General features: G+C 42.4%; 1 protein-coding gene across 1 annotated transcript in view; it reads left to right on the top strand.

Annotated features, from left to right (window-relative positions):
* Window positions 1-3,364: 3,364 nt before the first annotated feature.
* Tnpo3 (transportin 3) overlaps window positions 3,365-23,817 on the top strand; it is an 83,964-nt gene continuing 63,511 nt past the window's right edge. Inside the window, exon 1 of the mRNA XM_059257488.1 lies at window positions 3,365-3,866. Within this exon, the coding sequence (XP_059113471.1) occupies window positions 3,747-3,866 (120 nt within the window). The 5' untranslated portion in view covers window positions 3,365-3,746. The remainder of the gene's footprint in view (window positions 3,867-23,817) is intronic.

Raw genomic sequence — 23,817 nt, 5'->3', positions numbered from 1 at the left:
AATTGGTTAGTTAGCAAAATACTCGATGACCTGCAGGGGCTCCTTGCATTCGTATTGACTCTTCGCATTGGCTCTTTAACGTCTATAATCCCTTTGCCCCTCTCAGCTCTCTAGAACCTACTTATACATGTATGAAGCATGATGTATGATTTGAAGTTTATATTAGTAATTAAGATTGGACTAAAATTAAAAAAAAATTGTAATTGCCATCGCCACAACCCCGGGTGAAATCAGGGATAGCCAGTGATGAAAATGATGATTCTCAAAGTCCATTGACATTTAGTACCATCTGATTATATAAAAACACAAGTGTGTCAGCCAATGTTAGTGGCATAAGTCACTCATGACAGGAGGACTCTGTGGAGCCACAGCTTAGCTTGCTATTTAACTTGAGGTTCATTGAAAGTCATGTGTGTCATCTTGGGACAGACCCAAGTCTCATGACAATCCCTATGACAGGGAACTGGAGTCCATATCTGACATTCTCCTTGTCCGTAAAAGTAACTGTTTCTGTGGTCTATGTTTCAGGAAACCGAGTTCTCTTTCTTCTTTCTGCATCCTGTAACCACAGCTACCACCACATCCAAATCCATTTTCCTATATGTATTCCACATTTCCACCTCCATCTCTAATGTCCACATTAGGCCACCATTGCTCCTCACCAGGATTACTGCAACAGCTTATTATTTTTGTCCTTGCCCAAGACATTCAGTGTTGCAAGCCAGAATGATTTAAGAGAAGTCTCTAAGGAGCTAAAAGACAGCCACTTAAAAACAGTTTCTTTCTGCACACTTACCATATGTTAGGCAATCTCTTGAGGACACAAAGACGTGTGGGGTGTTGTTTTTGCTAAACACCAAGTCTTTCTTCCAGCTGGTGTGGACTCCTCTCAGTCTATAGACCCTACAGAACACACTTTTCTCTTTTTCTTACAGATTTTAACATTTTTTGCCTTTGCCTGGTATAATACTTTTTACCTTAGTTCCCTATGTCTATCAGTCTGATCTTAGGTTAAATTTTTTTTTCTTTTTTGGTTTTTTGAGGCAGGGTTTCTCTGTGTTGTTTTGGTACCTGTCCTGGATCTCACACTGTAGACCAGGCTGGCCTCGAACTCACAGAGCGCCTGGCTCTGCCTCCTGAGTGCTGGGATTAAAGGTGTGTGCTACTGCCGCCCGGCAGGTTAAAATATTTTTAGGTGATTATCCCAGCCCCTTCAACATAGAGCGTTTCATTTCTTTCTTTCTTTTCTTTCTTTTTTTTTTTTTGTTTTTGTTTTTGTTTTTGTTTTTCAAGACAGGGTTTCTCTGTGTAGCTTTGTGCCTTTCCTGGATCTCGCTCTGTAGACAAGGCTGGCCTTGAACTCACAAAGATCCGCCTGCCTCTGCCTCCTGAGTGCTGGGATTAAAGGTTAAGATAGGGTCTCACAGATTCCAGATTCGCCTCAAACTTACTAAGTATCCAAGAATGATCTTGAACTTCTGATCTTCTTGTCTCCTAACTCTCTGGGATTACAGGTGTGTGCCACCACACTTTGTTTTATGTGGTGTGGGGGATCAAACCCAGAGCTTTGCTCATGTTAGAGAGTTCTCTACCAATTGAGCTACATCTCTAGCTCATGTTTCAATTACTGATATCAAAGCTGGTAATTTTTTTCACATGACAATTAAAATTTCTTTCTCCTTTCTTCCTTCCTTCCTTCCTTTCTTTATTTCCTTCCTTTTCAAGACAGGGTTTCTCTGTGTAGCCCTGGCTGTCCTGGAACTTGCTCTATACACCAGGCTGGCCTCAAACTCATAGAGATCCACCTGCTTCTGCCCCCCCCCCCCAGTGCTGGGATCAAAGGCGTGTGCCACCACCTCCCAGAAAATTCTAGTCTTTTAAAATGAGGTCTTAGCAGGGCAGTAGTGGTGCACACCTATTATCCTAGCAATCCGGAGTAGAGGCAGGTAGATCTCAGAGTTCAAGGCTAACCTGATCTACAGAGCTAGTTCCAGGACAGCCAGGACTACAGAGAGAAACCCTGTCTTGAAAAACAACAAACAAACAAAGTTTTAGGGCTGGAGAGTTGACACTTGCTGCTCTCGTAGAGGACCCAGATTTAGTTCCCTGCACCTATATGGTAGCTCATGACTGTCTGTAACTCCCCCAGTACCAGGCAAGCACCATGGTGCACATACACACAAATGGAGGCACAACCCTCATAGACATAAAGATCAATCTTTGAAAGAGTCTCATAAAAAAGAAGGATTTACCGGGGCAGTTCCAGGACAGGCTCCAAAGCTACACAGAGAAAACCTGTGGGGGGGAGGGCGGGGAGAGAGAGAGAGAGAGAGAGAGAGAGAGAGAGAGAGAGAGAGAGAGAGAGAGAGAATGCTTTACACACTGTCAGATAGTTATTTTTTGTGCAGCAGCAATGTTGGGAAACGTGTGAATTGAGACTTGCTAAACTATTGATTTGCTTTTGTTTGTCTGTTTTTTTTTATTTTTTTTAAATTAAATTTATTTCCTGAGTCAGGGTTTTTCTGCCTAGCCCTGGCTGTCTTGGAATTTGGTCTGTAGACCAGGCTGGCCTCGAACTCAGGAGATTCACATTTGCCTGTCTGTGTTTGCCTCCTGAGTGCTGCGATCAAAGGTGTGCACTACCACCATTCCGCTGTTTGTTTAAAGGCAGAGTTTCATGTAGTGGAGGCTGGTCTTAAACTCTTCTTGATGGTTCTATCTTCCAAGAGCTGAGATTACAGGTCCCCTCCACACAATCCGACTGAGTATTGACTTTTGATATGAGAAGTAAGGTATATTACAAAAGCAACATCCAGTGTGCGAATGGCCCTAGAGATACATGGATAAGAACCTGAAACAGAACAAGAGGTTCCTTTTGAATGTTAAGATCTTAGCAGAAGAAAAAGAGAGGCTTATTCTGGATTTATTCAGTGTGGCACATGCTTCAGGTGTGAAAATGGTAATTTGGTTAAGTGTACCTAGTGTGATTCTAATGGAAATCAGAGTAGGAACCATACCTTAAGTGACCTTTGGTTCTGTAATACACTACAGATGGTTGGACCTTAGAGACAGTTGAAGTGATGTTCCTTAAATGCCCACAGGAGACAGAAAGGACTCACTGGATTGGGGTGCAGAAGTAGGAGACGGGAGGACTTTAGATTCAGTGCCGAGGAGATAAGATTTGGTCAGGGACGTGACGCAAACCGTTCTGAAAGCTCAAGATAAGACGTTAAGGCCCTAGGTAAGTACCTCGTAGCCCATTCCTTCAGTTCTCCTGGTCCGGCAGGGTCACTTCCGGGAGGAGGCGGGAAACAAGAGGAGGCGTGCCGGGAAGGAGGCAGTTTGTAGTGCACAAGACGGAAGTGTGCTCAAGTATACGGGCGGCTGCTTCCGGTCTGGTAAGCTCTGCTCAGGTTCGCTGCGTGGTTTGTGTCATGCGGAGATAGGCCTCTGAAAGCAAGGCGGGAGGTGAGGAACCAGGAACCCGCGTCCGGACTCCAGAGTCAGGATTCTAGCAGAACGAGGACAAAAAGCAGCCAGGAACCTGAAACGACCTTTCCGCTGTTTCCGCGGGGGCAACTTCCACGAGGAACTCCCCTTTCCCTGGTAACGGCCAGAAAGGAGGAGATGGCGCCAGTCTGGGAGCGGCTGTGGCCGAGACAGTGAGGAAGCGTGAGAGGAGGGAGTAAGAGGGCAGCCTCGGGGGAAGTATCGGAGTCGTTGCTGTCACCGCCGCCGCCGCCACCATGGAAGGAGCCAAGCCAACATTGCAGCTCGTGTACCAGGCAGTGCAGGCGCTTTACCACGACCCAGATCCCAGCGGAAAGGAGCGCGCCTCGTTTTGGCTTGGGGAGCTGCAACGTTCGGTGAGGGGCGGGAAGGGGCCGGTTCTGCGCCGCGGGGCGGTGGGCCTTGGGAGAGCCCCTTTCCGAAGGAGCTGCTGCTTTGGGGTGGGGCTGAGCAGCCACATCTGTGCCGCCTTTCAGAAACTAGTGGCAACTGATGAGCACGAATTGGCCCTTACGCTATCCCGTAGAATCAGATTTGTAATTCTGCACCTCTCGCTGGTGGCATGGTTCTAGCCCCTCTTTACGTTCCACCATCGCTTTTGCTTTTTTAGGCCGTGCTTCTCTGTTTTATCTTCCTTCAACCAAAGTCAGACCCAAATGCTTCCCCACCTTCCACGTAAGGATGCTTTTGATTCACCTTCCATGTCCAAGGGTTGCATCTGGCAATCCCTTCCCAGTGGCAGCCTTACACCTCAGTGTTCCTTGCCAATTTTCACTCATGTTATTCTCGAAATTCCTCAGGTGTCTAGATTCATATTCGTAAGAATTCCCCCTTAACTTTGGAGTGCAAAAATAATATAAAGAAAAATTAATTATGGTTTCAGGAAATCTTTGGAGTTCTTTTGTTTTATATTGAATTCTTACCTATTTCCTCCACCTGTAGGTTTCTGTTTGTGAGATGGGTATCATAACTGGTTAAATTAGCCCATATAATTATGTGAATGGGTGGTGGAGTGTTTGTGTTATATCTATTATATTTCCTCATATTTACATTTTTTTAGATCATGTATTTAATTTTTTTGACTCATGTTTTGTATTTTCTCCCTTGATTTTCACCCTCCCCTGATTTTGCTGTTTTATGTATTTATTTTGGTTTTTCTCTGAGTAGCCCTAGCTGTCTGGAAACTCACTTTGTAGACCACGCTGACCTCGATCTTGGAGATCTGCCTACTTGTGCCTCCCAAGTGCTGGGATTAAAGGCATGGGCCACCACTGTCCAGCTTTGCTAGGTTTTATTTTTATGAGTTTGTAATAGCTGCTGATTTTGTTGTGTGTAGGTTTTAGTCTATGAGCTGTGAAATTCTTTGAAACTGAGGAGTCTCGTACAGACTGACTGACTAAACACTAGCCTTTATTATTTTTTGTGTGTGGTGCTGGGAGTCTATTTGAACCTACATCCCTAGCTCTCCCCTCCCGTTATTTTTGCATTTCATACTCATAAGCATATTTTTGTATGCTCTGCCTTCTCTAACTTGTAACTGGTATTTAACAGTGCTCTTTCCTGTTAAATAAGCCCCTAGGATGCAAGTACATAATTTTTAAAACGTTTGCCTCTTTAACTTTTGGTCATTGCATGTAAATGTGAGACCCAAGCCCTTGTTTACATAGTGAAAAGACAAAGAATGAGATTTTGCCAGAGGTGGTGGCACACGCTTTTAATCCCAGTACTCCGGAGGGTCTCTTGAGTTCAAGGTCAGCCTGGTCTATAGAGAGTTCCAGGACAGCCAGGATTACACAGAGAAACCCTATAACCAAAAAAGGAAAGAGATGAAATTGAGGCTCCCTGTACAGGCAGGGCTCATCTGGTTTTTAGTTCTGCTGTCATACAGTTTTCTAAAGTATAAATAACCTACCCAAACTAGTCAGCTTTCCCCCGATAAACCTACTAATTGTGTTTTAAATCAATACTGGAGTGCTTACCATGGACAAACTACTTCTGGATGTTGGTAATTGGAAACAAAACAAACAAATCTGTGACGATTAAATGTAATATCTTACAAGAGCTATGAGAACTTTACCATAGAGCTTGTGCTAGCGTTCACTTAAGCTGGTCACCTGTCTCTCCCCTTTATTCTCTGTTGCATCTTTGCATTGTCATCAAGGATTCTCAACAGGAAGACAGGGCACATTTGACAAAATAATTACCAGAGTTTTCTTTTCCTGTGTGGTGTTTTCTTTCTTTCTTTCTTTTTTTTTTTTTTTAAATCTTTTTCTTTAAATTAGAGGTACTGGTGATTGAACCGAGGGCCTTACACATTAGGCATGTTATTCATCTCTGAGTTATATCCTTGGCCTTTTTACTTTTTATTTTGATATAAAGACTTGTTAAGTTCCCTGGGCTGTCCTTGAACTGTCTGTAGCCCAGTTGGCCTTGAACTTTGGATCTGCCTGCTTCAGCCTCTTAAGTAGCTGGGATTACAGGCCTTGCTTTCCTTTACCATGCCCTAGCAGAGTTTGTTTATAAAGTACTGTTTATTAAGTACTGTTTATAAAGTTGCAGGTCTAATGGTACCAGAAGAAATAGTATTACATATACACTGTAAGAAACTTGTTTTTAGGCTGGAAGGGATAAGAGAGATGAGTAGTTACTTGGTTTCTTTGAGGAGGACGATGAGTTTCTGGTGACAGAACTTGAGGTCCCTTGCAGTGAGGGTGCTGGAAGAATGAATTTTCTAACTCTGTTCTTCTGCGATTCCCTCTTGATCAAGCCAACCAGAAGCCAGGGAACATTGAAAATGTCTATACAAGATAGCCTACTGATAGCCAGGCATAGTGATGCACGCCTTTAATCCAGCACTCGGGAGGCAGAGGCAGGTGGCTCTCTTGAGTTTGAGGTCCTCCCGGTTTACATAGTGAGTTCCAGGACAGCCAGGGCTGTGTAGAGAGACCCCCTGTCTCAAGGGGGGTGAAAAAAAGACAGCCGACTGGAGCAGATATGATAGTAGACAAAGCGTGAGAATTGTGTGTGTGTGGATACACTTGTGGAAGTCAGTTTACTCCTTCTGACTTGTGGGTTCTAGAGATCTACCTCGGGTTGTCAGGCTTGGCAGCACGTGTCCTCACAGCTTAAGCATCTCAGTTGCCCAACCTGAGCGTTTAAACGGACAGTTCACCTGACACTTGAGCCTCTTGATGCCTTTCTGTTCTTCAGCTCACATAGCTGTACCCTGGATCTTGTCATCACCAAAAAGCCCCAACCCCAAATCACTTACTCAGACAGTCTTCTCTGAGCACAGTCCATTATTTACTGTTTCCTGGATCAAGAATTTCAAGGAACCCCATGTTTTTATTATTTTGAAATCTTAAGTAATTTCAACTTTTATCAAAACTTAAAAGTTTTACTTTAAAAATTTTTTTGTGGGCTGGAGGGATGGCTCAGAGGTTAAGAGCACTGACTGCTCTTCCAGAGGTCCTGAGTTCAATTCCCAGCAACCACATGGTGGCTCACAACCATCTGTAATGAGATCTGCAGGCCAGAAGAGGGCACATGCTGTATACATAATAAATAAATAAATCTTTAAAAAAAAAAAAAAAAAAAAAAAAAAAAAAAAAAAAAAAATTTTTTTGTGCTTGGTGAACAATATCTTTTTTTTTAAACATTTGTTTTGTTTTCTAGATATCTAAGTCATGTGTTCCCAAATGTCCATAGTATAAACTGTCCACCTTATATGTTCATATTGATCTGTTTTCCTTGTTGGCTGAAGAAAGCTTGTAGCCCTAAGACCTGTCAACCCCAAATAGTCCTCACCTCAATAGTGAGTTTATTCTTGAGTCAAATATGAACGATCGTGGTCCACAAACATGAATTCAGGGTGTCCTGAAATGTGTTCTACTATGGAAGTGGTTACATGAGATTGCATTAACTAGAACAGGGAAGTGGGGCTGCAGATAATGGCTCAGATAATGGTTAAGAGTGCTTACTGTTCTAGGGATCAGTGTTCACCTCCCAGCAACTCACAAATGGCTGTACTCAAGCTCCAAGGGATCTGATGCTCCCTTCTGTGTGCATACTTAAAACACACACACACACACACACACACAGAGAGAGAGAGAGAGAGAAAGAGAGAGAGAGAGAGAGAGAGAGAGAGAGAGAGAGAGAGAGAGATAAAAAGCACAAGGAAAATCAAATCAAAGAATTTACAGAATACATTAGAATACATTGGTGGAGCATTGGATGAACAGATCATAGGAAAGAAACAGGGAAACTGCTGTAGTTTTGTTTTTTGTTTTTTTTTTTTTTGTAGGGGTTTTTGTAGTTTTGTTTTGAGACAAAGTCTTGCTGTGTAGCTTTGGCTGGCTGGGAACTTGCTAGGTACATCAGCTGGCCCTGAACTCATGGAGATCTGCGTGCCTTTGCCTTCCTAATGATGGAATTAAAGGCATGTGCCACCACAATTGCCTCTAAAATAGGTTTTAGGTACTATTTGATGACATTTTTAGCCTTTGGATTGGTAGAAGTTAGCGGTCTGCTAAGAATACACCATAAAGGTCTGAGGGCAATGAATGCTAGTGAGGGGGCTAAAAATAGCCCAAGATAATTTGGTTCTGTATCTGCAACATTGTAACTTTCTATGATGGGGCGTTCTAATCAACCATTCAAGCTTATAGAATCTTTAACACAGATAAGGGGCTTTTGTTTCTTTTCTTTCTGAGGACTTTCGTTTACCGAACCTCTCTTGGTTCTGTTGCCTCATTACTGTCTTGGGATTCCTCTTTAACACTGTCCTAGGGAATTTCCTACACCTTTTTTTTTGTGTGTGGGTGTGTGTTCAGTTTACTGATTCCTAGATTTCCTAACATTTTCTTGGATTAGTCCTTCAATTGATGGATAATTGAGAGGAGTACCTTTAATCCTCTTTTATTATCCTTCCATTTCTCTTTTGTGTGCATATTTATGTGTGCATGTGAGTGCATGCAAATGGAGGCCAGAGGACAACCTTGGGTGTCATTTCAGGAACCAATGTCCATCTCCTTTGAAAGTCTCATTGGCATCAAACTCACCAACTGGAGCTAGACTGATTGGCTAGCTGACCGCTACCTACCTCCCTGTGCTGGAATTACAAACTGGTGCCTGGCTTTTTTTTTTAAATTAATTAATTAATTAATTAATTTAAAAGATTTATTTATTTAAAAGATTTATTTATTTAAAAGATTTATTTATTACATATACAGCATATATGACTGCAGGCCAGAAGAGGGCACCAGATCTCATTACGGATGGTTGTGAGCCACCATGTGGTTGCTGGGAATTGAACTCAGGACCTCTGGAAGAGCAGTCAGTGCTCTTAACCTCTGAGCCATCTCTCCAGCCCCTATTTTTATTTATTTTTATTGTGGGTTCTAGGGTTCAAACTCAGAGCCTTATTTTTTTAAAGATAAGTACTTCCTTGACTGAGGAATTGTTTCTTAGCTTTTTTTTTTTTTTCTTCCTTTTTTAAAGGGGATGGGGAGAGTTTCACTCTGTAGCCCAGGCTGTCTTTGAATTCTTGATCCTCCTGTCTCTGTCTCCTATTAGAATTATAATGTACTACTGTACTTTTGTCTTAATTTTTCCCTACCTGCTTGTAGGGAAAACAGGGAAGTGGGGAGATGGTAGTTGGGACAGGATCTTGCTACATAGTCCAGATTGGCCTAGGTCTTACTACTATGTGACCTAGGCTAGTCTTGAACTTGAGTTCCTTGTGTCTCAGCTTCAGGATGGACTGCTGCCCGTGACATCGCTTGCTGTCTTCATGTTGCTCATTTTTTTCTTGGGCCACTTATACTTTGAGCAGAGTCCTCTAGTTTTCTGCCTGGGGATATAAGCTAGGCTACCAGTGCCCCAACTGCTCGGTGGGGGAATGAGAGCAGGTGGTGGAACTCGGGGTTTTCATTTCATACTGTATTTTCAGATGAGAGTCCTGTCCTTATGAGTCTTGCCAGAGTTAAATCACAGAGTAAACCTCTTTTAGGATGGGAGGATAATAGTCCAGTTGCTCAGAGTCAAGGAGAAAATCTAGGGGTCTGCCTGCTGCTTATACAGAGCTGGGTATCTACCTTTAGTTGTACCTGGTATTTATAATTCTGAGCCTTAGGATTTGTTTTTGACACTCCCCATCTGAGCTCATCCTGTCCCCAGGCAGAGTCCAGCTTTTTCAGGTCTGTTCATTAAGATAGTTTATATGTTGGACACCATAGTTAATCCTGGCAGAGGCAGGCTGATTTCTGTTTCTATGAGTCCGAGGCCAGCCTGATCTACAGAGTGAGTTCAGGACAGCTAGGACTACACAGAGAAACCCTGTCTTGAAAAAACCCCTCCTCCAACAAAAAGAGTTTCCACAGTTTTGGTGTTATCTGTTTCCGATTTCCTTGTCTGTGTGGAGTTTTGCCTTCTTTTTTAGAGGGTGTCTCTTGGTAGCCCAGGATGGCTTTGAAACCTCTTCAACCCCTGCCTCTGTTGGACAAGTGCTGGGATTACAGGTTGTTATAGCAAGTCCAGCTAAAACAGGTGTTTCTGGAGAACTTTTCTTTTCTTTTTTTGTTTTTTTCAGAACAGGGTTTCTCCGTGTAGTTTTGGTGCCTGTCCCGGATCTCGCTCTATAGATCAGGCTGGCCTCGAACTCAGAGATCCGCCTGGCTCTGCCTCCCAAGTGCTGGGATTAAAGGCGTGCGCCACCGCCCCCGGGCTTCTGAAGAACTTTTATTCATTACTCTGTAGACCATTTTCACCAAAGTTCTTGGAAGGCTTCAGCCATAGTTACATACTCTGGTAAGCAGATATCACTGACAACTCTGAAGTGTTTTAAAAGAAACTAAGTGATTTTGAATCAGATCTTAAGGAATCCTTATGTGATAGCAGCATGTATGTTCTGAGTACTTAGTAGTTTCCTTTGGCCACCTCCAGTGTGTATACAAAATTAGTAGACACCTTAGAAAGCTCTGAGGAACAAAGACTGTCTTCTAGGGCTAGTAGTTAGGCCGCTTAGTTGTTTTAAGTTGGTTCTTTTACAGAGATACTCTGGGCTCGAAGTTAGTTTGGAAGTTATAGTTCAGGGCTCGGGGTACGGCCCAGTTAGTAGTGCTTGTCTAGCATGCACGAAGCCATGGATGTGACCCACAGCTCTGCATAAACTACGAGTGGTGGGCCATGCCTATCCTGCTAACTACTTGGGGGTGGGGGACAAGAAGACAGCTCAGACTGAGTTTGAGGCCGGCCTAGGCAAGAGACCCTATCTTAAAAATGCCAGAGACAACAGGGCCATGGTGGCAGCTCACACCTTTTAATCACTTGGGAGGTGGAGGCAGGCAGATCTCTGAGTTCAGGAGAGTTCTGACAGCCAGGGCTACACAGAGAAGTTCTGTCTCAAAAAAACCAAAACCAAAACAAACAAACAAACAAAACAAAACAAAACCCAGAGAAAAGTAGGTAGGTACTGTAGTTTATCTGGAAACTGAAAAGACATGGTGAAAAACATTTAAAAAAAAAACAAATAAGATGAGATAAAGTCATGCTTTAATGAACTTAGCTGGTATTTTTGTATGTGATTTGTCACATGTCAATGAATATTTCCTTATATAGCATGTCAGAAAGGCTATGGACCATGGCTGTCAGCTTCTGCTTGCTTTCCTAGTGCTTTTCCCTTCTGGAACTTTATTTAGGAGGCAAAATAGTAAGAAGCAAGTCTTTCTGCTCACATGGTGCAGCACCTGTGCTTGTGCACAGTCACACACAGTCTTTGTGCTCACATGGTGCAGCACCTGTGCTTGTCACCTGCACAGTCACACACAGTCTTTCTCTCACATGGTGCAGCACCTGTGCTTGTCACCTGCACAGTCACACACAGTCTTTCTGCTCACATGGTGCAGCACCTGTGCTTGTCACCTGCACAGTCACACACAGTCTTTGTGCTCACATGGTGCAGCACCTGTGCTTGTCACCTGCACAGTCACACACAGTCTTTGTGCTCACATGGTGCAGCACCTGTGCTTGTCACCTGCACAGTCACACACAGTCTTTGTGCTCACATGGTGCAGCATCTGTGCTTGTGCACAGTCACACACAGTCTTTCTCTCACATGGTGCAGTACCTGTGCTTGTCACCTGCACAGTCACACACGGTCTTTCTGCTCACATGGTGCAGCACCTGTGCTTGTCACCTGCACAGTCACACACAGTCTTTTTCAGGATCTCTTACTTTAGGTCACTGTGTTGCACCAATCCTAAATGGTCTTGTAATAAAACCCAGAGTCAGATATTGAGGTAAATGCTGAAAAATCAGAGGAAACAAGCCACAGCCACTTCTCACCTCACTAACTCCTCAGCCTATCCTGCCTCCACAAATCCTCAGACTGAATGCCTCTGAGTCCTCAGCTCAAAGACTCTCTAGTTCCTGTCTCCTCACGATTTATATGCCTTTCTCGGCCCAGCCATTTCACTTCCTATCTCAACATTCCTACTGCTAGGATTAGGCATGTGTGCTTCCCAAACACTGGGATTAAAGGTGTGTGCCTCCACTGCCTGGTTCTGTTTCTTTCCTAGACTGAATCAATCTCATGTATTCCAGTGTGGCCTTGAACTCACAGAGATACAGATGGATCTCTGCCTCCTGAGTGCTAGGGTTAAAGGTGTGTGCCACCATTGCCTGACCTCTATGTTTAATCTAGTGACTGGCTGTGTCCTCTGATCCTCAGGCAAGCTTTATTTCTTAGATTACAAATACATCACCACATCACTGGATGGTTCATTTCCTTTGCTAGCCCACCGTGTTTCCTCCAAGATTCTTCTCATCATACTGAGCAGGTACCAGATCAGAGACAGGTGATCTAAATTCTTGGCCCAGTGTCACCACTTAGTAAATATGTGACTGAGTACTTAGGCCTCCTCTGCCTTGATTTCTTTGTAGAGCTATGGCTGACCTCAAAGCAGCTGTCCCTGAAAGTCTTCACCCAGCATGGATGATGGCTTCTTCACAGCCACACAAAGGGAGCCACCTGGAATTCCTTGATTCTTCCGCTTAGTTCTAATACCTAGACTTTTGGTTTGTTCTAGCAGTTGTAGTTACTAATTTAGTTTCTCTTTTACTTATTTATTTTTGTGCTTATGTTTATATCTTCTAGTTAAGTGGCCTTTAAAACATAACTTGATTTTGAAAGGAAGACTTTTTAGAAAATAAAGAATGTTTCTATATAATTTCTGAGGGTCAGTTAGCTTAATGAATATAGGAATGAATATTATATGCTTCTCATTGGTGGAAACTGAGTATGTAAGTAAACAAAGAGGAAAGGCTAAGATTTCATTAATGTGCTTGCATCATTCCATAAGGAAGCCATTAGCCAGGCATGGCTATTTAATTAAAGTGAAATGAAAGTTTAAATGAATCCATTCCATTAATTGGACAGGGTAGACTGTGAATTTGTGATGGTGTTTTTGTGGGCATGGTTGTCTATTTACTGGTGCTATTCATTCTTACTTGGATTTATTTATTTCTGGCCCACCTGGTCTTGGACCAGTTGATAGTTTGATACATAAAATCATCAGGGCACTGCTACATTTTCTAATTACAATATAGATTTTTCAAGACTTTTCCAAGTATTTATTCAGCTTTTATTGTATTAGTGTTTATGGGGAAAATGAAAAGTATATTTTATGGGTTTAAAAATATTACCGTGGGGGCTGGAGAGATGGCTCAGAGGTTAAGAGCACTGACTGCTCTTCCAGAGGTCCTGAGTTCAATTCCTAGCAACCACATGGTGGCTCAGAACCATCTGTAATGAGATCGGGTGCCCTCTTCTGGCCTGCAGACATAACACTGTATACATAATAAATAAATAAATCTTTTAAAAAAAATATTACCGTGTATGGGTACTCAAAAAATAGGTTTGCACACATCTGGGAGTCTGCTTTTGCCTTCAATGAGATTGAGAGGTAGAACTCAGCTGGTCAGGCAAGTGCTTTTACCAATGAACCGTCTTGCTGGCCAGCTTTTGTGGATTTTTAAATACTTATTTATGCCAAATAAAGGTAGTGAATGCCTTTAATCCTAGCACTCAGAAGGCAGAGGCAGGCAGAGCTCTATGAATGTGAGATTAGCCTGATCTACACATTCCAGGACAGCAAAGGCTACATAGAGAGACCTTGACTCAAAAAATATATATTTTATTTTTATTATTTGTGTGTGTTTCTGTATATGAGTTGTGCATGTGAGTGCAGGTGCCTACAGATGCTGGAAGATGGAGTTCGATTCCCTGAGGCTGAATGACAGCTGATTGTGAGCACCAGATATGGTTGCTAGGAACTGAATGTGGTCTTCCATAAGAGCAGGAGGATTCGATCTTAACCACTGAGCCATCCCTGGCTCCAGTTCCTTTCTTTGGAGACAGAATCTCTCACTATGTAGATCTGGTTGATCTGGAAGTTGCTATGTAGACCAGGTTGACCCAAATTTACAGAGATCCTTCTGTCTTTGCCTACCAAGTGCTGAGATGAAAGGCATGTGCCACTGTGCCTAGCTATTGTGGATATTTTTTATTGTGAGAAAAAATTCGAAACAAAATTTACCATTTTAGTCATTTTTGTTGTTCTGCTTTGAGACAAAAATCCTACTGTGAAGCAAAGACTGCCTTTGAGTTCATGCTCTTCCTCAATCCCACCTTTGCTAGATTACAAGCTTTTGGCTAGCTTGAAAAAAAAAATTATATGTTTGTATGTGGGCACCTGCAAAGGCCAGAGAGGGCATTGGCTCCCTGGAGCTGGAATTATATGCAGTTGTAAGCTGCTGCCCAGTGTGGTGCTAGGAATCCAACTTGGGTCCTTTGAAGAGCAGCGAGCACTCCTAACTGCTGAGCTATCTCTGCAGCCCATCTTTTAGCCATTTTTAAGTACACTGACATTGTGTAACTGTTACTACCATAAATCTCTAGAATTTTTCCTATAAAAACTAAGATGTACTCATTAAAACACAACCAGCCCTTGTTCCCCTTTCCCCACAGCATTCTGTTGTCTTTGAAACCAATTGCTCTCTGGAACCAACAATTCTGTGGTGTTGCTGACTTTTCTCACCTAGCATAGTGTTCTCAGAGCTTAAACATGACACCCTGCTTGCATTTCTTTTGGGAAATATGTTCAGAAGTAGAGTTGCTAAGTCACATGGGTGATGTACCAATAGGCCAACTTACTCTTTTTCTTGGGTCATTTTTTCTGGATGATTCGTCTTTTTCTTGAGATGTCTCATTTGTCCAGTAATCTTCAGATTCCTTAGTTGGATGCCTTCACTCTTTTGGAAAGACAAAAACAACACCCTGCCCAATGCTTCAGACAACTCTTAGATTTTTAGAATTTTAGGTTCTATTGTGCTTAATAAGAAGGTATAGGAAGTTTCGGTGCATCATTACTCAGACTCTCTTATCCCACAGCTTGCACCACAATGCTGGACAGTCACCAGTGCTTAATGGTTGTGCAGATGAAACCACAGAGAGAACAACTTCCTTTCTCTTTATGAGAAATTCACATTTCTGTTAAAAGGGGCAGTTTTGTAGTGGCAGTACTTTTCGAAAATACTAATTTTTCTTTCTTTTTCTTTTGGTGAGATTTTCTGGTAGCAGAATTTATATTCTGTTTGTTTTTACTTCTTTTTCTTCCCTGATCGTATAGCACGGTTCTTTGTTCTCAGTGTGTGCATTCTTCCCTGTACTTTTCTGTCTCACCAATAGTGTAACGACGTTTAACAGTCATCCCCAAACAAGAGAATATGTGAGTGAACTTGAAAACACACAGTTTTTGAAAATTCAGAGCCTTATTTATGTATTTATTTTGAGACAAAAATCTCACTATGTAACTTCTTCTGGCCTGGACCTGGCTATGTTAGACAAGGCTGGCCTTGAACTCATAGAGATCTGCCTGCCTCTGCCTCCTGAGTGATAGAAGTAAAGGCCCTACCAGTCAGGACCTAGATCTTTTTTTTTTGTTTGTTTGTTTGTTTGTTTGTTTTTTTGAGACAGGATTTCTCTGTAGCTTTTGGAGCCTGTCCTGGAACTCACTCTGTAGACCAGGCTGGCCTTGAACTCACAGAGATTCGTCTGCCTCTGCCTCCCGAGTGCTGGGATTAAAGGCATGCACCACCACCGCCCAGGGCCCAGATCTTTTTAAACACTGATTTCATAAATAGTACTCTAATATCGAATCTCACATTTTTAGGACATTTTTATCTATTTATTTTTGGTTTTTCAAGACTGAATTTCTCCATGTAGTTCTGGCTGTCCTGGAACTCACTCTGTAGACCAGGATGGCCTCGAAAATAGAAATCTACCTGTCTATGCCTAACGAGTGCTGGGATTAAAGGTGTGCCATCATTGCCTGGCCTCACATTATTTTTTATGAGTTTAAAATATTTGACTCTCAATTTTGTTATTATGGTTAATACACATAATAAACTTTTATCAGTTGAGCAGAAGGTGTATCTCAGTTGTGGAGTGCTTGCCTAGCATGCACAAAGAAGCCCTGGGTTCAGATCCCAGCAATGCATAAAACCAGGTTTAGTGGTGCATGTCTGTAGTAACAGCACTGGGTAGATGGAGGCAAGAAGTTTTGGAAGGAGTTCAAAGTCATCCTTGGCTTTGTTGTGAGTTCTAGATACTGGGGGCTACAATGGAATTCTGTCTCAAAAACAAACCAAAAAACCCTTCCTGCTAATAATGAGATGTGCCTGCTGTCAAGGCTGATGACCTGAGTTCAGTCCCTGAAACCTAACCTAAAGGAAGGAGAAACTGATTCCCACAAGTTGACCTCTGCTCTCTACTCATGTGTCATTGCACACGGGCGTGTAAACACACACAAATACAATAAATAAAAATGTGATAAAAATTTAAAATTTCATCTATTGAGTTGTTATAAATTTACTTAGGTTGGCAGGAATGAAAGTAAATAGGTTTTCTTTATTTTGGCTTTGAGGAAGCCCTCTTACCTGGACTATGCTTTAAATAAATGGTTTCTTCTACCATGACATTCTCTGAAGAGCAGCAAGTTCTTAACTGTTGAGCCTTCTCTCTAGCCCCAGCTCTGTTGAACTTAATAACTATAGGAAGTTGAGATTAGACTCTCTGCCCTATATTCCCTAGCAACTCTCATTTAATAAATCTATCATCCATTGATTGGTTTTCCTTTAAAATGCAGCAACCAGACACTTTTATGTTACTTTTCATGTCTCATTGAATATCTTATTTCCAGAAACTCATTTTCTGTTCATCAAAGCTCTTGGATTCTCTGAAGGATTTCAAGTAATTCTGTTTAAGTTGTTTTTGTGCAGGATTAATTAGCAGCCCTGATTTGAGTCTAAATCTTGGCAGCTAATGACTCCTTTGGCTTCTGTTTGGGTGTGTGCTTGCATTGTTGAGGCCTGCTGAGTGATTTTGGTTGACTTGGCAGTTTTAGAGCTGTTGGTATACCAGTGAGTCCTGCAATAACAGTGCATCGTTAAAGAAGAAAAGAGGCAAGTACTCTGCAGATCTGTTGTGCTGCAGTATAGTGAAGGACTTGGGGCATGCTAGTGAAAGGATTGCTGGGCTGTAGCCTGCCCCCATATTCATCACAGAGACATGGAAATATCCTTGGAAAGAAAAGACTGAGGGGAAGGTCTGTGCTGCTTGCTGTTGCTGCTTTGTGAAGAGGGAGATTGAATTAGACCTTAAATGGAACATGTTCTCTTGTTGCAGTCTCTTTGAAATGTGCTGCTAGTGGGAGCTGCAGCTTCCTCCTGCTGACTCTGAGCCCCAGGCTTCGGATGAGATGGCCCTTTGAGAATGTGGAGCTTAGTCCAAGCCTGGATTTCAGTGGGTAGCACCTGGCATCTGTGCCTAGAAAGTCCTTGAAGTGTAAGTGCTTTATTCTCTCCTTGTAAAGAGTCCTCCTTATCCTCCCTTACTCTTTCTTTCTGCAGTTAGCAGGAAGAATGGTGAGCAATGTACTCTAGCATCCATGGGGTCAGAATTCGGTTGTCTTAGCGATCAAAACAAGATAACTTGTTACTGTTTTAAAGCAACAGGTCCTAACCCTTCCCAGCTCCTAGAATGCAGAACAAAAAATGAAATGATAAATTATTGCCTCTTAACATTTAGTATTGCCAGGATTATTATGAATAGAAGATTTTTTTAGGGGGAGAAGGGTTAGATGCTGGGTTTGAGCCACCATGTGGTTGCTGGGAATTGAACTCAGGACCTCTAGAAAAACAACCAATTCTCTTAACCTCTGAGCCACCTTTCCAGCCCCAGATGCTGGGTTTGAACTCAGGACCTTACACATGCTAGGCAAATGCTCTACAACTGAGCTATATCCCCCAACATCGACCTCAAATATATATATATTCTTTCTCTAGTTTTTCGAGACAGGGTTTCTCTGTGTAGCCCTGGCTGTCCAGTTCAGCTCTGTAGACCAGGCTGGCCTCGAACTCACAGAGATCTACCTGCCTCTGCCTCATGAGTTCTGGGATTAAAGGCATGCACCACCACTGCCCGGCCCCAGATATTTTCTTTGTAGTTTGAGACAGACTTTCAAAGTTGTCTAGGCTAGATTTAAAACCTCTGTATAGCCCAGGGAGGCTTATTTTTTAAACTATCGATTTACTTAGTAGTTTTTTAATTTTTTTGAGACAGGGTCATTTACCTATAGAATTGTCCTGGGAAATGTATGTAGCTGCTCTCTATAGTTTAATTAAAAAGCAAATCCCTTTTTCCTAAGTCAGTTTTATACCATCACTGTGACAAATACTTGAGATAGACCAAGAGTCCAGATTTATTTGGGTTCATGATTTCAGAGTTCTCAGTGCATGATCATAGAGCTCTGTGGTCCTCAGATTGATGCGGCAGAATGTCATGCTAGGGAGTAGTTGTGGAACAAAGCTGCTCATGTCAGTCACTGGGAAACAGGAAGAAGCAAAGACAGGACCTTAGGACTCCGTAGACCTTCAAGTCTACACGCTTTGTCCTCCTGCTTCCTTCAACTAGGCACCACCTCCTAAAACTTTGTCATTTCCCAATAGTCCGTTATGTGTTTTAAATTACGGTTTTTTTTATTTTGTGTGAGGTGAGGGCAAGTGTTTGCCATATGTGTAGAGGTCAAAGGAGTCACTTCTGTTTCCACCATGTTGGTCTTGGGGATCAAACTCAGGTCATCAGGCTTGGGGGTAAGCACCTTTACATACTGAGTCATCTCGGTGGCCCCAACATTAAGTTTTTTTTTTGTCTTGTTTTTTTTTTTTTTTTTTTTTTTGGTTTTTCGAGACAGGGTTTCTCTGTGTAGTTTTGCGCCTTTCCTGGAACTCGCTTTAGAGACCAGGCTGGCCTCGAACTCACTGAGATCCGCCTGCCTCTGCCTCCCAAGTGCTGGGACTAAAGGCGTGCGCCACCACCGCCCGGCAACATTAAGTTTTGAATTCATTTGTGGATTAAACCCATTGATGAAATTTAGAGCTTTCATGGTCTAATGAAGAACCTACCAATGATGCCACCTCTAAACATTGATGGATTGTGACTTCAACAAGTGAGCTTGGGGACATTTCAGTGCTAAGCTATAACCTCCGTCTAGATCACACGAACATTAGATGAAGATTTCCCCGTTTTTCCTTTTTAAAACAAGATATTTTAGTTATTTATCTTGTTGCTATAACAAAAGACCTGACAGAGCAATTAAGGAAGGAAAGGTTTGTTTTGGCTATAGTTCCAGGGAGCATAGGCTATCATGGCAAACAGTAGGCTAGCAGAAGCAGGAGGCAGCTGATGTGTCCACAGTCAGGAAGCAGAGAGCTATGAATACTTCTGTTTAACTTGCTTTCTTTTAATTCGGTCCAGGATTGCAGCCCGTGGAATGGTAGATACCATCCACATTTAGGTTTTTCTTCCCACTTCATTTGACTTATTCTAGATAGTTCCTTATAGGCATGCCCAGAGATTTGTTTCCAGTGATTCTAAATCTCATCAAGTTGACAATGCATAACCATCTCAGAGGGTCTCATGTAGCCCAGGCTGGCCTTAAACTCACTCTGTAGCCAAGAATGTCCTTGAACTTGTGTTCCTTCTGTGTCTATCCTAAGTGCTAAGACCGTCCTAGGGTAGGTGTGCACCACCACCCCTGGTTAGTGTTTGCAGTAACACTGTAGGAACCCAGGGTCGCAGCCATGCTTGGTGAGCATTCTCCCACCGGAGCTGCATCATCGGAGTGCCGAGAGACACAGCTCTTCTCTTTGCTTTAGTTACCTGGATCGGAATACACTGCTGCTTTTAGTAAATTTCAGAAATACCGAAAATGTTTTGAAGTAAGCTCCGTTTGGAAGACGCTCTTTTTCCTCTTTCAAGTTTGTCTCTGAAAACATTTTGAAACAGTTTATTTTTTGGAGATGGTGATCCTCCTGCCTGTATCTCCCAGGTGTTGAAATTACAGGTGTGCATCTCAGTACATGGAACAAAACATTTAAATTTTCAGATTTTAGCTAGAGAAAACATCATGCTTCTCATCACTAAAAATCAAACAGAATTCAGGTTCCATTCTGGCAAAGCCCGTGCAGTTCTACAGTTGAGAGCAGAGGTATTTCTGAGGCTGGGGAGAAAGCTCTGTGGATACAGTGCTTGCTGTGCACCAGTGAGGACCCGAGTCTGGATTCCCCAGAACCCATATACATCTGGAAACAGTAGAGTGCTGTGTAATCACTGAACGCCTGTGACATCATGGGAAGTGAGGACAAGAATTCACAAAGCTTGTGGGCCAGCTAGCCTGGCTACACAGTGGTGAACAGGAAACCCTGTGTCAACATGGAAGGTGCAGACGCACCTGACGTCCTTTGACTTCCACAAGGACACCATAACGCTGCTGCACTTGTAGTCAGGAGCACACATGCACACCTCAGATTGCAAAGAGTTTCTCATCTCCCGGCTTTTCTGTATCGGTAAAGAACTGATTTGCTTGCTCTGCTGCCCCTTCTCTCTTTACACGTTTTAAATTCTGTTTTGATAGTTATTCTTAATGGAGTTAAGTATCTTACATACCTAGGAAAGCATGTGTTGCGTGTTTGGGAAAACTAGGAAGTATCATAGAAGCCACGTGTAGTTGTGCACACCTTTAATCCCAGCACTTGGGAGGCAGAGGCAGGCGGATCTATGAGTTCAGAGACCAGCCTGGTCTACAGAGCAAGCTCCAGCGAAGCCCTGCCCCGAAAACCAAAAAGGTATAGAAGTAAAAGAGATGATATCCTTTTTTGTCGTACTTCACAATGTAATGTACTTTATATAAAGCTTGTTGTGACCTAAGGATTTCTCTATGCTTTGGGGAGATGCAGAGATAATTAAGGTTGTTTGTGTTTTTGAAGACAGCCATGGCCTCTTAGAAAATAATCCAGTACAGAGTGTTACAGTTGAGCTGTGAGAGTCAAGGGTACAAGTAAAAGAACTTACTGTGTTAGCGATAGCTTTTCTGTTAGTTTGTAACAAAATGAGTCAAACTCAAATTGTGTATATTATTATTATTACTGGTTTTTTGAGACAGGTTTCTGTGTGTAGCCTTGGCTGCCCTGCTGCTGCTGCTGCCATCTGAGTGCTGGGATTAAAGGCGTGCTCCGCCACTCCCCGGCTTAAAATTGTATTTTTAATTGTAAAATCAGTAATTATGGTGCTGGGATATAGCTCAGTGGGTGTTTTTCTTGTGTGCATGAGCCTTTGGATACATCCCCAGGACCTCAAAAACCAGGTGTGTTGGTGTATTACGTTCACGTTCAGGAGGTGGAGTCATGCTTGGCCACACAGCAAATGAGAGGCTCTTGAAAAGAAAAGAAAAACATCAGTAATTATGATTGTTTGCTAACCTCATTTTCTTTCTTTTTTTTTTCTTCTTCCATTCTTTTTTTTGGGGACAGGGTCTTTTGTAGTCCAGGGTGGTCTCAAATTCTCTGTAGCACTAAGGATGACCTTGAACTCCTAATCTTCCTGCCTCTATCTGGGATTGCAGGTGTGAACCACGCCTCCTTTATGTGGTGCTGAGATCAAGCCTAGGGTTTTGTATTGCATTCCCAGGCCTTCCTAACTTCCCTCTTTGTCTGTGCTTAGTTGATTGCCCTATGTTAGAGTTTTGGGGATGGGGTAAGGTGAGGACTGAACTCAGGGCTTTGGGTTTACAAGCACGCTACCCCTGAGGTGGATCCACATCTCTCATAGTAACATTTTTAAATAGACTATCTGGAAAATTTTTGAAGCTTTTATAGTGTGTGTATCAACATAGTTAAGTTGTGTAGAAGTTGTGACCTGGAGTCTCATCCATTTTCTGCATATAGAGAAAGTTTAAATTTTTTTTTTTTTTGGTTTTTCGAGACAGGGTTTCTCTGTGTAGCTTTGCGCCTTTCCTGGAACTCACTTGGTAGCCCAGGCTGGCCTCGAACTCACAGAGATCCGCCTGGCTCTGCCTCCCGAGTGCTGGGATTAAAGGCGTGCGCCACCACCGCCCGGCCTAAATTTTTTTAATTAAGAAAAGATAATTTACTTTTATATACTGTGCGGTCTTGAATGTATAATACAATGTTTTTGTTTTTCACTTTGTATATCTTTTAAGTAATCAGTGATAACATAAGGCATTGGACATTCTATTACTCTTAACATATTCAGACGTATCATAATTACTTTTACCTTTTTTTTAAAGTAGGTTTGGTAAAATTCACACATAGCTAATCTACATAAAGTGCACAGTCTTAGTGTATTTATAGTGTTGTGCCTGTATCACCACTATTGATTTTTGGAACACTTTTATTTCCCTAAAAGAAACCTACAACCTTTGGTTTGTTTTCTCCACTCTGCCCTTGGGGAGAAAAACTCCAGACCTTATTGTTACACCCCTTAAATATTGTGCTTATGTCTTGTAAGAACAAGCACATTCTTTGAAACCATCCTCATTCTCAAGACATTGAATATTAATATAATGGTAGATTCTAACATAGAGAGACTTCCCCAATTTGGTCAGTCATAGATTTTTAGCTTTATTTTTTTATTTTTGTTTTTAAATTTATTGTAGCTGACCTCCAACCCCTGGACTTAAACAGACCTTCTACTCTAGCCTTCCTGATAACTGGAAATACTGCCATGCTTGCCTCCAAGATGATTTTCTTCTGTTTATTCCACATCTCTCTTTGGTGGTGGTGACTTTTGAGGCTGATTCTTGTGTAGTTCAGGCTGGCCTTGAGCTCCTGAGATTCTAGACATGTGCTACCATACATGGTTTATCTAGTATTGAGGACCACATTCAGGTTTTCGTACATGCTAGACAAGCATTCTACCAACTAAGCTAAGCCCTAGCTGGGTCTACTCTTTGTTCTGCACATGAAGGACTTCGGGAGTTTTCTGACATTAGGTCATGCCATCCTTGAGCAAAGGTCACTTTAATCTTTCTTCCAATTTCGATGACTTTTATTCTTTTTCTTGCTTAATTGTGCTGATTAGAATTTATAGTACCATACTGAATAGAGTTTGCTCTTGATCTTAAGGTTTTTTTTTAAACCAACAAATCAAGGCTTTGCTAGCTAGCATTGTCTGGGCTTGAACTTGCAGTAGTCCTTTGTCTCAGCCTCTCCATTGCTGGGATTACAGGTATGAGCCACCAACCTCTCTGTGATTTTAGTCTTTTTAAATTTGCCAAGACTTTTTTCTTTTTACTTTTTCTTTCCTTTTCTTTCTTTTTTTCTTTTTCTTTTTCTTTGTGTGTGTGTGTGTGTGTGTGTGTGTGTGTGTGTGTGTGTGTGTGTGTGTGTTTGAGATAGGGTTTCTCTGTGTATCCCTAGCTGTCCTGGCATCTACTTTGTAGACCAGACTGGCCTTGAACTCACAGAGATCTGCCTGCCTCTGCCTTTGGAGTGCTGGGATTAAAGACGTGCACCACCACTGTCCATCTCACCAAGACTTTTTTTAAAAATTACCTTTTAAAAAAAGAGATTGCGGGCTGGAGAGATGGCTTAGCAGCTGGGAGCACTGACTGCTCTTCCAGGGGACCCGGGTTCAATTCCCAGCACCCACATGGCAGCTCACAACTGTCTGTAACTCGTTTCAGGGGATCTGACACCCATGGCAAAAAACACCAATGCACATTAAATATAAATAAAATTAAAATTAAAAAAAAAAAAAGATTGCGCTGGGCGGTGGTGGTGCACGCCTTTAATCCCAGCACTCGGGAGGCAGAGCCAGGTGGATCTCTGTGAGTTTGAGGCCAGCCTGGGCTACCAAGTGAGTTCCAGGAAAAGGCGCAAAGCTACACA

Source organism: Peromyscus eremicus, chromosome 3 (genome assembly GCF_949786415.1).
Source record: "Peromyscus eremicus chromosome 3, PerEre_H2_v1, whole genome shotgun sequence".
NCBI lineage: Eukaryota > Metazoa > Chordata > Mammalia > Rodentia > Cricetidae > Peromyscus > Peromyscus eremicus.
Note: the sequence above shows the minus strand (reverse complement) of the source record. Positions and strands in the feature narration are given on the sequence as shown.